General features: G+C 45.8%; 1 protein-coding gene across 2 annotated transcripts in view; it reads left to right on the top strand.

The window, feature by feature from the left end:
- SPRED2 (sprouty related EVH1 domain containing 2) overlaps window positions 1-15,542 on the top strand; it is a 67,404-nt gene that overhangs the window by 15,098 nt on the left and 36,764 nt on the right. The window contains exon 1 of one of the 2 annotated variants that reach the window (XM_065682264.1): window positions 13,304-13,417. The exons of the other annotated variant lie outside the window; for it this stretch is intronic. Within the exon in view, the coding sequence (XP_065538336.1) occupies window positions 13,401-13,417 (17 nt within the window). The 5' untranslated portion in view covers window positions 13,304-13,400. Of the gene's footprint in view, window positions 1-13,303; window positions 13,418-15,542 lie in introns of those variants that run through there. 2 annotated transcript variants of the gene reach the window in all.

Genomic DNA, 15,542 nt, shown 5'->3' with positions numbered 1-15,542 from the left:
AAGTTGCAAGGGTTGCACATGCTCACAGCTTGTGCATATTCTTGCTGCGTTGTATTTAACTTCTTCTGAAGACTGTATGCTTTAAATACAGGGAAAGAAATACCTGAAAGGCTAAAATTCAGTCTGTATATATTAGCTTTACTTTGGAGCATCTTAAATACAGGAACTTTCTTTTGCAGGAATGTGGCGTTGTCATTCCTGATCTAATTAAAATACTGACTACAGTAATCTCTTTTGTGCTTAAGGAAGATGTTTGCTTCTGTATGTGGTAACTTCCCTCCACAGGATAGCCTTAACTTGTCAAGAGTGCCTTGTTTAAAGGTCAGAAGATGGTTACCATCTTCCCTGTGATCAAATGTGTACAGGCAGATGTGGAAAAAGCCTCTCTGAGATTGGTCTTTGTGGTTTTTTGTACAAAAACATGCAACAACCTGTAATGGGGATGTGTAGGCTTCCAAGAAACCTGTTTATATGAGAAGGTATTTACCATAGAATCATAGAATAGTTAGGGTTGGAAGGGACCTTAAGGTCATCCAGTTCCAACCCCCTTGCTGTGGGCAGGGACACCTCACACTAAACCATCTCACCCAAGGCTCTGTCCAGCCTGGCCTTGAACACCGCCAGGGATGGAGCATTCACAACCTCCCTGGGCAACCCATTCCAGTGCCTCACCACCCTAGCAGGAAAGAATTTCCTCCTTATATCCAATCCAAACTTCCCCTGTTTAAGTTTTAACCCATTACCCCTTGTCCTGTCACTACAGTCCCTGACGAAGAGTCCCTCCCCAGCATCCCCATAGGCCCCCTTCAGGTACTGGAAGGCTGCTCTGAGGTCCCCATGCAGCCTTCTCTTCTCCAGGCTGAACAGCCCCTACTTCCTCAGCCTGTCTTCATACGGGAGGTGCTCCAGTCCCCTGATCATCCTCGTGGCCTCCTCTGGACTTGCTCCAGCAGTTCCATGTCCTTTTTATGTTGAGGACACCAGAACTGCACACAATGCTCCAGGTGAGGTCTCTCACCATGTGTTTGGTGATCAGGAGGTAGCTTGATGATAGTCTTCTGCCTGGGCACAGCCAGCAGCCTCTGCGAGGCCATGCCTTTGGTTATGATAGCTTAAGGATGAGGTTTGCAATGGGCTCCTTTAGTGCAGATGTGCGTGGTAGCTTCAAGGGTTGTGTAGGCTTTCTCCCCACGTTGTATAGTACAGCACTCTTGGCTTATGCTGTCTATGGCTGTAGCTGTGGTTGTGTGAAAGCTTTGTGCCATGTAGAGCTCCCCTGTGTTATGGATCATGCACAAATTAGTGTGTTTGTGTCGTGGAGCAGCACTGGGGCAGAGTGGATTTTTGGTTTATTTCTTTAGCTAGGCAGTGTGCTGAACATGTTCTTCCTTTTGGCTAAAATTAAACCACCTCCCCACCCCAAGCTGCCCTCCCACCCTTGGACTTCCACTACGCAAGGCATGAGAGACATGCAGAGCACACCATAGGTTGGCATGGTGTTTCAATTGACTATTAAATTCCTTATCCTGGGATATGACCTAATGAAGCTTGAAGAGCACGCTTGCCCCAGGTGAATAGAAGGCCTGCCTGAGCAAGCATTGGGGTACCAAGCAAGCATTAATGCATACCAAAGGAAAAGCTTAATTTTAGCCTTACAAGTCTAAATGTGATGTGGCACCTTCAGCAGCCAATGGATGGGGGTTACTGTGCTGCCAGCTTTTGGCAGGTTAGAGTTAATAGAACCTGTTACTTGGAAATGGTGTAGGCACTGCTGGGTTTATAAGAGCTGCAAGTGCCCATTTCACACCAGCATTTCAGGGAAGCAAGTGAGGGGCCACTTTGAGCTCACAATGCCGCCTGCTTGGCAGAGTGTCACGAGGAAGTCCCTAGTGCCAGGAGCGGGATTGTTGGGATAGTCCCCGTACCATCTTCCATACCGGGAACAGCTGGTCATCACAGGCATGATGGGCATCTGGGGTCCCTGGCACCAGAGCCTAGCCTTCCCTCGTGCTACCTTGGTTGGCAGGGGAGTCACTGTCTGCAATGGAAATCGTCCAGGCTGCTTGGTTTTCCTTTGTTGTTATTATATTTCTGATGCCGTTGGCATACATCTGAGTGGCTGAAGTACTCAAGGACCTCAAACACTCCTTGATTTAATGAATAAGGCCAAAACTCCCTGTGCAGCCAGGGCGGTGCAAAGCCGAGAAGCAATGAGATGCCCCAGAAGAAGAGACGTATGATGCTTTGAGCATCAGTTGGTTTACAGCTGTCTGTGTGCTGTGTGTTCTGTAACCAGGGCTTCCAAAGCCTGGGGGGCTGCTTTGGACCAGGCACTCATCACTCTGTTGTGCTTTTTCGTTACTTCATGCTGGTTTTATATGCTTTGAAGAAAGGGACTTTCAGAGCCTATCTTTGGGTATTGGCAAACAAGGGAGAAACATGGATTGTTGTATTCTAACTGGCTCTTACTTGATGAGCTGCCATAGTGGCCAGAGTCAGAATCTGGTATTTTTGTGGAAGTATTGTCCAGGTGGTGGTTTTTTTTGGTAGTTCATCCTTCATCTTCATCCAGGGCAAAAAAAGGGGTGAAGCCAGAATATCTGGGTGTAACTTCAGGGTTGAGATTGCATTCGTGGGTGACATTTCAGGGTGCAAAGCACAGGGAGCCTTGTGGAGCACAGTATATGGGTGCAGCTTCTCACCAATGCCTCGAATACTTCGTTAGCCAAAGAGCGTGAACTGTAACAGCACTCCTGATAGCCGTTTCCTAGAAGCTGGTGCTCAAGGGCTCTGTCTGTGTCTGTTGTTATTATCCCAATATCTGCTTGTAATGGATGCGAGTTTAATTACCGATGCTGTCAGTTAACATGAGGAGCTACAAGGTGGTGTAAAACACCTTGTCACGCAAACCCCTGGTACACCAGCGTATGTGGGAGACAACAACAAAAATTAGGACAGATTAACACCTGGTCTACTTGGATGTGCAGCAATTCAGCAGGATTTTACTGGAAATAATCACTTGGAAAAGGGAATGGGAATTGGCATAAGGCAGGTACCCACTAGCTAGCTCAGGTGGGCTTTTAAGCAGACCTTTGCTTATCCCTGGTCTTTGGGGAGCGTGTTGTTGCACTCTGTGCCACTGTAGCAGCATTGAGGTTCCTCTAGACAGGAATAATGTGTGTGAACTGGGGTTTTAAATTGTTTCTGACTTGGATACTTGCTTCTCTTGGTTTTTACAGCCATTTAACTGATGATACTGTTATAATCAGTTCCTATCCTAGTTGATACATACAAAACCAGAAAGTATGTGGCTTAGTGGATTCTGTGTCGGACAAATAGCAAATGCTTAATATTTGAGACAGTGTATATTTATACAAATGTTCCATGCAGTAAGCACACAAATGGTGTCTAGGTCTTTGCTGCAGTTGTGGTAGAGCTCAAATCCAGGTGGAAAGCAGGGTTGATAGTATTGCACTTGCTTTTTTTGGTGGTTGTTTTTAGGGCAGATCACTTCCTCCCCCCATAGTTAACTAACATCTGCCAACTAAATGTGGAAATACAGTTTCTTAAGCAATAAATGCCCTAGTTCAAAGGGATCACTTCCAGTAGACAAAAATAATTCAACTATATATGGTACTAAAGAGCGAAGTGCCGAGAACGTATTAGAAGCATAAATATTTAAACCTTGTTTCAGGTTAAATTAAACTTAATTTCTGTACTGATGGCTTTCCATGCTCTTGGAATTCTGCAGACCGATGTGAGCTGAATTCAGCTCTGAGGCTGGCATTCAGTTCATGTGCGTAGCATTGGTTGCAATGGGAATGATCTAAATTTCTTGAAGGCTTTTGCAAGAAAAGAGTTGGAGAAGTTGCTTCAGAAGGTTCCTGGGTTAGGACAAATGGGTGGGGTGTCCCTGTCCCCTGCTCTCCCCACCTTCTTTAACAGAACAAGACCCCGCGGCAGCTTTGTGTCTCAGCCTGACTCACTTAAAATAACTTATGTATAAGATGTGTTGCAAGTCCAAGTGCTCCTTGTGATGCCACCATGAACGAGCATGAGACGTTTCCGAGGTGGAAGGAAAGGTTAGTGTCTCCGGACAAAGCTGTGGTGTCACTTCAGTTTTGGTGACTTGCGTTGGTCCGAAAAGACTTGTGCCACTAAGTTGCTGCAGAAGCAGTGGTTCGCTCAACGTGTGCCCGCTGCATCCTTGGGGGACAGTAACTCATGGCAGTGGTAGGAGTCTTACTTTCATTTGAACAAAAACCAAAGCAGGAGAGTCCAGAACAGCTTTTCTTGATAGCTTTGATGTGTGGCAAAACCGTTCCTTTCCAGCAAGCACTACTTTAACGTTGGGTATTACAGTAAATACACCAGTATCTGTGTATCTGGAGGGAGCGCCTTCATCCTGTGCCTGTGGGGGGAAATGCGACAGCAAAATAACTGGATTTACTGGTATCACCTATGGAACATTGTCCATGCAGTGACAGCCCTTTCAGTGACTTTAAATGGGGTGAAAACCGAATAACAACGTTGGCCAGGGAGGCAGCTAATCCGTAATGTGCAGGATGGCCTCCCCGGATTGACAGCTCTTGGGACCTGGATGAGGAAACTCTGTGCAGCTGCTTTTGCATAGAGAATAGTGTGACCTGCAGATGGAGGCTTTCGCCGGTATCTAAAGCTTCAGAAAAACAAATATTCCCTCAAAATAACACAAAAAAAATAAACTTCCACTTCTTCCTGTTTTTATAGTTCGCTTATTTCCTCAGTGTCATGGTTTTGTCTCCAGTACTGTCGATTATTAATCTTCAGAGGATCAGGACCTTCATAGAAGTATTTCCTGTACATGTTTATCTGTCTCTTTAACAAATCAGTATCTACTTGTTCTCTTCTGAATTTTCCTTCAGATAATGGGAAGTTCTCCCTTAGTAATAAGACTTTTTGCTAAAAAAAAAAAAAAAGTCTAAATGAATCACTGCCAGGGGTTAAAGTACCTTTTGTATGACTTAGTTGATGGCATCCTTTAGGACATCTGCAAGTAGCACCAAATTCCAGAGGTCACTGTCTTCGTGTTGGTTTTGGCAAAGCACTCTTTCAGCTAAACTTCATTTCTTTAGTTGTAAGTGCATCTGGAGGTCTCCTGTCCAAGTGTTACTTGATCTTCTAGAAGAGGGATGCTGCTGTGTGTAGAGCCGCTTCTGAGATGGCTATGGATTCCCACCTACTTTATGAGTAAGGTGACCATCGGCCCTTGGTCAACAAAGAATGCCCATTTCCTACATGCAGCTCTTGCATTGCTGCGTTACAGTGGAATGGAGGCAATCTTTTCAGCCACTACACTACTAACATAGCTAATCTCAACTCAGTTTGTAAATACATACATTATATATGTGCACCTAAACATATTCCTCCTAAAACGTGCATGCATGCATGTGGTGGAGGGGAACTCGGCTCCGAAGTTCTCCACGGACTCATTACAGCCTGAGCACATCCGGACAGGCTGAAGTGAGGATGTGGTTTCTCCCTTCTACCTCAGAATTGATGATGTGCGTCATCCATGCATCTCCAAGGGAGAGCACTGGGTTGGGATGAGTAGCTGTCTTTCCACCTTGGCTTTCCATTTCAAATGGAGCTGTCAGCACCTAACTCCATCACTGAATCTGCTGAAGCTGGGTCTGTTACGCTTGTAACTCAACCTTTGTGCTGGTACTACCTTGGGTTTCCACAGCATGCACAGGATTACGTCTGTCTCCACAGCATTTTCATAGTGTTTGCCTGGCGGTTCCTCTAGTGCTGTGCCCATGGTGGAGGAAACATGGGTTGGGCACCTGCCTCATCATAATGCTAACATTAATAAAAAGGCATCCGTGGATGGAGGCAGAACCTTTTGAATTGCTCCTTGTCCCACCTCACAAATTAATACTGGAAATGGCACTTGATCAGGAAAGCTGGATTTGTTTTGGTCGTCCGGCTTTGGTTTGTGTTCTGTTGTGTTTTGGGGGGGGAAGATGAAGTTCAGACAACTTGTGATTTCCCATCACGGTGCGAACTGTTTAGCAAAAGCCCCATTCAGCTTGCTTTGGGGGAATGTGTACGTATTGCTTCCCCTTAGCACACCAAAATGCCATTGCTGTTTTCCCTGTATATTAGTTTCTAGCTGACAACAAGGCCTTGCAGTCTTGGCACGTCGCGCTTCCGCCGCTTTCTTGTCTGGGAGCCAAAACGTCCCGCTGGAGTGCTGGGCGTGGAGCTGCCTTCCCTTTGCACGAATGCAGCGGAGACCCGTCTTCCTCCCTGTCATTTCTCTTGCTCCAGAATATTAGTGGACATAGTGGCAGAGGCAGGTAAATCTAAGCAAGGAGGTCGGAGACTCGTAATACAACTGGTTGAAACCGCCTTAAGGAAAAAGAAACCCCAAGTTTGTAGATGGGGCGTTGAAAGATAAGTGTGCACCTCCTGTCGGTATTGTGTCCTCGGTAAACAGGAACTAAAACCCGAGTTAAATCTGAGTTTAAGGGGAGGGGAAGTAAAAAACCCAACTTATTTTGGATCGAGGTAAATTGCGGTTCTCTTATCATCTGCTGAACATGCATAGAGGGCTTGTAACACAGCTTGAGACAGAAAAAAACAAGTGGGAAGCTGGGGTGGGGGGGAAATTCAAGATATATCTGGTACATCTTCTTTCTCCATCCTAGGCGCTACCTTCATTTCCTGGAGGTGGTCAGCGTACAGTATAGCTGGGGCTTTGCCCAAACATTAAAGGTGAATGCTTTCTTATTGCAGATCTTCAGCAGGAAGATAATGTTGCTTTTCTTCAGTAGTCGTTTCTGATGTTTTTAAGCAGTATCGTGGCCCATTAAATGAGTAAACTTGCATAAGCTGTTACTAGATATTTTCTAAGTTTAGCAGTTCTTCTGGTCTTGTGTGGGGCATTGATGTTCTGGTATTCCCTGATAAACCCAGAAGATTTAAGATTGCAGCACCCAGTTCATACTGTTTGCATGAAAAACCCTGATGGGAACAGGATGAGAAGCTCCTTCACCATCTTTGCTGCTAAAAGGAAAGACCGTGGGAGGCTTCAGTCACCTTCAGATATGCCAAAGGACTCCATCTCCCTAGGCAGATGTACCCAAAACTTAACCTTTTTGGAAGCAATTGGCATGAAAACATGGATTTGCAGCATGTTGAACAGCTCCTCTGTCAGAAAGAGAATATAAGATGACCCCGAGGTGATCTCCCCTGGTTGACTTCTCTGCTGTATGTGAACAAAATCACTCTTGTCGGTGATACATTCAGCAGGCACTTCACACCGCCATATCTTCGAGCGTTTAAAAGATCTGCCTGTTAAACCAGAGCACAGGAAACATAAGCTGTTAAATGCAAGTGACACTTGTGACCGGGCAAAGGGCCGTGGTAGGAAGAGAGGCACGCAACTGCCTGCGGCTTGAGGAAGCGCTTGTTTGTTTGTGCTGTTTCCAAAGCCCTTCAGCTTTGCAAGGGAAGCGAGGGCAGCGACGTAAACAGGAAAGCTGGCTGCAGGGAGAACAAAGTAGAGGTTGGGAGATGCGCGCAGTTGGGTGGAGGAAACCGAAGTTAACTGGTGAGAGATCTCTGGCTGCTGTAGGACTTAAATAGTAACATCAGAAAGCTGAATAATAACGCTGGCTGTCCTGCTGCAGAACAGGCATGGCAGAGCTTGCAGTACTCAGTGCAGGAGGGGGAACCTGCCCTGAGTCCTTTCTGTGCTCCAAAAGAGGCAGGCTGCGAGGACCACTGTCCTAAATGAACAATAAAGTCATTCCCTACTATTCAAAATGAAAGCAGAATCACAAGCACTTAACTATCTTCCTGTAAGTCTCCAAAATAGGCTTAAGGTTGTTCCCAAGAGCACTGAAAGAGCTGGACAAGGTGCATTTTAAGGGCAAGATAATGTTTTACTAACACCGTATCATGGTGCTTGCCTCTTGGTCTGCTGGATCTTGCAGGAGCTGTGACATGGAGTCTTGAGTCCTGGCATGAGGGCTTTGTGAAAGATTGCACCAACACTTCAAGCAGCAAAGAGGATTTGAAATCTAGAAAGAAGACATCTGAGAAGACAAGAAACTGGATATATGTGGTCTGGGATATACAGAATTAGACCAAGAGTACTTGCATGGGAGACTTATCCTACAGAAGGGGGACGCAAAGACACAGTAGTTAGAAGTTAAAGGAAGATTCACACCTTAAAAATCCCATTTTTTTTTCTAGGGATGTTGTAGGTTCTTCATCACTTGAGATTTGTTGCAAATAAACTGGAGTAATGCATTTGTTAGACTAAGCAGTCGAGATTAAAGCTGAAAGGAAACAAAAGTTTGATTTAGGAACAACCAGCCAAGTCAAGCTCTTCAACCTGTGTTATGAGCAGTAAGTGTCTTCAGGGGATCAGAGGTATGAATCAATTTGTGGCAGTGATTGATCTTGGCTCGCAGAGGCAAGGAGCTCTTCAATGGATGATTTGAAAGAAGCAGTTGAGCCCTGCCATCTGGCCAGTCTAGGAGATACTGATATTGCTGCAAAGAAAACACAAATCCAGATGCAAACTGTGGAGGGGCAGGACATCAAAAGCACCTCTCCTCGGAGCTAAGTATTGAAGCGTGTAAAAAGGGAGGAGGAAGGTCTTAATTTCTACCAGCTTTCTGTTTTACTGCTTTTTTTATCATGAAAATGAAAATTTGCCGTCCTGCGATGACCGAGTCCCTGTGACATGCATAAGGCAAAGTACAGGGTTAGATTTCCTGGAGTGTGTTACAGCTGTTTGCCCAGGTATCAATTAGGAGCTATGGAGGAAGGGTTTAATTAGCAGAAAAGCACACAAGGCTTTTCCGGCGCAGAGGAGCTTGGTGCATGTCATTTGTGTAACCTCTTTTCTGGTCATGGATGTTTATTTGGAGTCGAGCAAGACGCTCTCAGCAGCTTTTCTTTGATCTGTCTGCAGGAAAATTAAACCCATATGGCTTTCACTCAGAACCTTTCTGCATCCTGGATGGAAATACCCATCTATACTGGGGTCATATTTTATTGTCATCCGTATGTACAAAGGTCCATTCATCTGTGAGAATGACGTGTCTGTCCAAGGCATAAGCTTTAAAACACCCAATAAAGAGAAATGGTTGTTGCAAGCTGTCAGTCACCTGGAGATGGACTTTTTAAACCAGTATGTAGAGAGCTGCCTTGGTTTGCACAGTTTGAAGTGGCAGTGCTGCCTCCAGCTTGCCGTGCCTATTTAGCATCTCTGTAATTTATAAACAGGTTGTGTCTTTGCTAGGACCCAGCCTTGTAATATGTGTAATTACCTGGTGTCAAAGGGATGCCTGCAGTAGTCCAGCTGGGATGAGGGCCTGGGCCGTGAGCTGCAAAGCTCTCACTGCTGGATGTTAATGGCAGGATGCTCTCACCATGCCGGTGGCTTGCAGCTTGCCGGAGCCAACTGCAAATAAAAAAAGGGATGGATGCTCTCTGTTTCGGATCAGATGATGTCTACAAGAGATTAAATACTGCAGCCTTTCTCTTTCTTTAGTTTTACTGGAGAACTTGGGGTGCATTTGTGTTGGGAAAGCATCATGTTCACTGGCAACATCTGGGGAAAGTCTATATTGCGTATGGAAATGCAGAAATGCATAAGCAGAATTGAGCTGTGCTGTGAGCAGGTCTGCTCCTGCATGGGTTCTTATGGCCCATCTATGCCCCAGAATACTTCTCAACTGCTGAAGTGCTATTCAGCTGTACTTTTAATACACAGATGTGCAGCATGGGAGAGCCTGACTCTGGTTTCATGGAAAATAGGGAAAGCACGGTAAATGGTGAGGAGAGAGGCACATTTCGGTGCTCCTGAATATTTCGCAGTCCCAAGCACATCATATAAAGTTTGAAGTCGTTCCTAAGAATCAGCTTTTCTGCCCTTTTTCCTGGTTTTGCTGTACTTCAGCTCTTCCTTACAGCATGGATTGAAGGAACGCTGCATGCAAGAGGACTTTGTGGGGAGCAAAGACAGCACGAATGACACGGGTGTCTCTGAAGTGCTGGCCAAAAAGCTACACTGGCCATGTCTGTAAAGTCTTTCGTTTGGGTTTGTTTGTCTCACTTGGGGTTAGTTTTAATTAAAACAAAAATGAGAAAAGCAATCTCTTTTGCACCTCACAGGGCACGTTTAGGCGATATTGTTACAGCAAATCTTGAACGCTACGCCAAAGGCGGGTTGCTTGGTGTTCCCAGATGATGAGACATTGCAAGTTTCAGAGTGTCCTATGCAGAGCTGCGGCTCCGTAACTCGGCAGCCCACGCTGCGCCAAAATGAAGCGCTGGAACGTCTTTTTGCCTGGCTCACAAGCTGCCAGGGCTTGGTCCTGTGTGTTGTGCTAATGTTGTGCTGCAGAAGTTCAGACCATTAATGCAGCTGGCATTAATGAGGTGCCTGAATTTCATTCTCTTAGTCGCAGTCACAGCAGCTACAGTGATAATGGGCTCCTCTTGCTCTGACCAGTCTTGGCTCTTTGAACTGTGCTTGTAGTTGGCCAGTAGGCAGCAGAAAGCAGATCCGTTGCCTTGTTGGCTGTCCAGTTGCAATGTTTACTTTGGATTTCTAATAGCAAAGCCCTGTAGCAGCGTGCCTCCCATTGGAAACTGGGGAAAATGTTCATTTGCTAGAGCAGCCACTCATCAGTCCAAGGTAGGAAATGCACAAAAGCTTGGAGGATATTTCACCAAGCACCAAGCTGCTAGGGATGGATGTGCTGAAGTGTGCTGGACAGGGTAGCATTTAAGGGGAAAAAGAATAGTAATTAAAAGGAAAAAAAGAGTTCAGCAGTATTACCGAGCCTGGAGCTGAGGTTTGTTAGCTTAGCCTTGACTTTAAATAGCATAACCCAACGAGTGATTCAGTTGATGCTCACAACTATCCGGTGACTTGATATCCGCTTCCTTTCAGAGAAAACCCTTGAGAGTAGGGCTCGAAGCCAGCTGCGTTTGGTGGTAGTGATGGTGGTTCTTGACTGATGCAACTTCTTGGTGTAGACAGAAGGTCAGGGCTTTATTTGCATCCATACGGGTTGAGGATGCTGTAACATTTATAACAGAGCTTTTCCGTGTCTCGTGTTTTCACATGCAGCATTTCTCCCTCCCTGCCCCAGATCCTGGCCCACAGCAAACAAGTGACTGAAGAAAATTCCGAAGTCATGGCTTGGCCCAGCCGTGTGTAATGCTGGAATTGTGCTTGTTGCTGCTCGTCCATAAGCGGCCTTATGTCGCTGCACAGCCCCACTCCCACTGCGTGCTGTGCTTTGAGTGCCTGCGATGAGCAGTGACTGGCTGGTCTGTGGAGCAGCAGAAGGCAGGAAAACAGGGAAGCTTTGGGGAGATGCAACTGCTCAAGCTGTTGTCTCAAAACCGCGATTACAACACAGCTTATTCAAGGATAGTTTTGTCTTACACTGGGAGACTTAATTTCAATTTCCACTGTCCCTTGGGGGAAAAGCTTTAGAAACTGGTCTTGCAGCAGAAATGGCCAGGCATCTTCAGGTTTTCTGGCTGATGTTGCTTTGGACTTGTGTGGCGATTTCTTGCTGGAGACAGCAGGGGACGGAGCTGCTGGGTGCTGTGTTAAGCGTTTGAGGGTAAAAGCAGTGCTGCTGCAGAGGTTGAAGAGGGAAGCAAGGCCCACTAAACTTCAAATTTACTTTGCCCACTAAATTAAGAACCTTCATTATGAGAGGGTAGTGAGATGCTGGGACAGGTTTGGATGGGGCTAGTGGAAGGTGTCCCTGTCCATAGCAGGGGAACTGGAACTAGGTGAGCTTTACGCTTCCAACCCAAACTATGCCATGGTTCCATGTTTCTCTGACTTCTTTATGTTGTGTATTGAAATAGAGTATATGCAGCTATCACTTGATCCCACTGGAACAGACCTAAAATGCTGTTGCCTTCAGTGTGACTTTGGACTGTAGCTTGATTCCGTTGTTACAAAATCCAGCCAAGCTGTGCATAGGTGCCTGCAGCTACACCTTCACACATGCTTGCTGGGTGCTGGGAAGAAGCAGTGAACACGTGTGTGTCCTAGTGCCTTGGGATGTCCTCAGCATCCTCTGTACAGCTTGGCATCTGTGCACTGAAAATGGGTTCAAGCCTTGGTGGTCCCAAGCTTGGTGTTCCCGTGGTCCAAACTTGAAGTTTTCAAGATCATGTGTGATTTTGGGTTATTTTGTCTGTAAAATGGGGCTGTATCTCTCCTAAAGGATGCTTCTAGTTAGCATCACCTCAGCCACTGTTGTCCATCCTAAGGAAAAAGGTATTTTTGCCCCAGTTGAGGTTTAAGACACTTTGGATGTAAGGAAGGCAGAGGCAGCTGTGCCTGGAAACACTTAAATTAGCTTTTTCCCCTCCCCGCTCCTGCCTAATCATCAGTGTAGATTAGTTCAGAAACCGGGCAAGTATTTTTAGAAGCTGCTTTCAGAGCCCCAATGTCACAATTTTTGTTCTCGGCGTCGGTGCTGAGGCAGTTCTTGAGCAACATTTCTGCTTTAGAGAAGCGGGAGGACATTTAGGGGTGATCCTGTAACTTGAATGGGGAGCACACACTGCCTGGTGAGGAGCTAAAGCGATACTGAAAGCTTTTGAGCGGTGAGCGCTTGAGCCCGACTGCCCAAAGTGAAGCAGGGTGTTGCTGTTTTGGCACTGCGATTGGCTGGACTGCCTGCAGAGGTAGGGTATGCAAGGACCTACAGCTGATATTTATTAATACCAACTTGTTGTGAACTGGAAGCACTTAAAACCCTGTTAAAAGCTGCAATGGAGACGAATGCTTCCCCCAAGCCTATCGAGTTATTTGTACTCTTGTTCCCAGCGCTGCGTTAGCAGCTTTTGGGGAATAAAGTGCAGCCAGGGTTACCGGAGGAGATGACTCCCGGTTCAACTTTGGACCTGTTTGCAGTGCTGGGTGAGCAAGTGACGTGCCTGCTGCTCTGGTGCAACCTCTGGGCAGCGTGTTTGCTCTGTCAGCTCCTGCCGAACGCCCCCGTTATTAGTTTATGGCGGTTGTATCATAATCACTCTATTTCTTTTTCCAGCCTATAACCGGGGTGGGGAAGCAAAGCAAGGATCTTTGGTCCGTGCGTGCGCGTGTGCTCTCGGAGCCGGGAGGAGGATGTTGGGAATGAGTAATGGTCCGGCCAGAGCTGTAATATGCAGAATACCTCTGGGATGACTCACCCGGTACAATGCAGCACATCCCTCAAGGAGACTGAATCACGCATGGGGGGAAGCCGCTGGCTCGGCAGCAGCCAGCTGGGACTTGGGGCAGCCAGCGCTGATCCAGAGGCTGGTAGTGGCAGTGATGGTAGAATGGAGCAACCGGGGTGTAAAATGTAGAGGAAATGGCATCCCCCAGCAGGTACGTGTGCGTGCTCCCACCGGGTGTAATTTCATGTTTTCTCACTCCTTTTATTTTCCTCCGCCTCCCCCCATCTGCCCCCACAGCCCTTCTGAATCTCTTCTACATCAGCATGTAATTCATCAGTGAATATGGATGACTGTGAAACACAGGCTTTCTTTGATGGTTACAGATGGAATTCTTTGAGAAATAAGGCTTTAACGTGCACCCTCTCTTAAACACCGAGAGGAAAATAGATGCTGCTTCCCTTGATGTCCCTCTCCATGGACACTTTATGGAGTAGGGAGGTTAAAGAGAGGTGGAAGGCAAAAAAATCAATATCCATGTTGGGTTTGATGTAGTTAAGACTGTCTTCTTTTGGTTTATTTCTTTAACTGCATTTACCTGGCAAAAGATAAAACCCCTTTAGATTTAGAGCACAATTATCCCTCCTCCATTCTCTGATAGAAATTCAGCTGGAATTGAGTCATAGAAAATGTATATATGTTTGCAAAATGCTGTCTTCCCTTTGTAGTCAGATCATACGTGTCACGGAGGATGTTTACAGGGGGATAAATATAGTTGTGTTCTGCACTCATCAAAATGGAGGAGAGTGGGGGAAAATGCATATGGCTTAAAGCGAGAAATTCGGGGGTTTTTCCTCTGTAAACTTTGATATTTTTCAGCACTGTTGTGTATATTTGTGTGTGCATGCGGAAGTATTCCTATGGTCTGGAGCATCATTGATTCTGTAGCTAAGGACAAGTATCCTTTGCATTATTTTCTCTTGTACTGTAATATTTATGGGTAGTAGTATGGATGGGTAGTGCTTAGTGTGCAAAATGTATGTATGGGAGTAATGGGATAGCTCTTCAGGCCAACTCTTTCGTGGCATCACAGTCTACAATGTGACAGCAAAGACTCACTGACTGGGGAAGAGGGTCATGTGGAAATAGCATCGTCTTGTGAATGGAATGGATTTCTCCATTGCGTTCCCCTGTGATTTTTGGCAAGCAGAATCAAACCTTGACTTTCATTTTGCAAAATAAGGAGGGTGATAAAACTTTGTAAACCTGGAATAGTTGCTGGGCTTGTTAGTTTTCTTCTTTTTGCTAAATGTCACCATTCATTAGGTAACGGGACAGTAGGAACGGAGCGTGCACGGTCAGTTTATGCTGGAAAAAAAGATAGGGTAGAACTTAGTTGTGGCTTTGTCTGCAGTCAGGTAGGGGGGATCAATTCAGGATGCAAATCCCATGCAGCTACCTGTTTGACTGGGTAAGCTTTTATGCGACTTTTGCTTATCTTGCGTGAGATGTAAAACAAATACCATCTGTCGTGCAATAGCAACTTCCTTTCTCATTACAGTAAATGATAGTGCTAATTAGCTTTCCTTGAAACCTGTTAATGTTTGTGTCCTTGCACAAAAAATAGCAGGACTCGAGTGTGCAACTCTTACCTGTACTGCACGCCGGCGGGATGAGCTGCAGGGCAAACTAGTCAAATACAGTATAGTATTAAACTGGTTTATTTTGTTCTGCTGCTCCTTACCTCTCTCCAAGGCGCGCTGTCCTGTGCCGTTATAATGACTTACTGCTGAATTCATCCATTAAATCCATTTGAAGAAAAGTCTTCCGGTTTTGGTTGGGTTTTTTTGAGATAAACCCTAAACCTGTAATTTGCCATCACTGACAAAGCAGCCGCTGGGCAAAGCTGCGAGGAAGCTTGTCCTGAGGTAACTCAATTCTCCATTGAGCCCGAGGTTCACTGGGATTTTCTGGGTTATTTTTAAAGCGGTTTCATTAAGCAGTCATTCAGTAAGATCTTTGTCATTAGCGTGTGTCCCAGTGGTGTCGTGGTTGTCTTTTAGGGAGAAATAAACAACTTTTGGGTATTTGTGCAGCAAGGTTTGCTGTGGGGTTTGATAACTCTGACATGGTTTCACCGATACATTACATAGATACTTCAGTGCGGCCATAAGGAGTAAGTTAATCTGCCCCTGATGCGGTTAGACTTTCATTTTAATCCTGTATTGTTTGTGTAGTAAGCTAATTTCTGGGGATAGCCCTCAAAATCCGTGCGTTTGAGCTGCATCAGTGAATATTTGCTTGCCCATCAGCATGTTTGTAAGCCTGCTTTTTCCCCT

This window comes from Lathamus discolor, chromosome 5 (assembly GCF_037157495.1).
Source record: "Lathamus discolor isolate bLatDis1 chromosome 5, bLatDis1.hap1, whole genome shotgun sequence".
NCBI classification, from domain to species: domain Eukaryota; kingdom Metazoa; phylum Chordata; class Aves; order Psittaciformes; family Psittacidae; genus Lathamus; species Lathamus discolor.
This window is presented reverse-complemented; position numbering and strand designations above follow the sequence as displayed.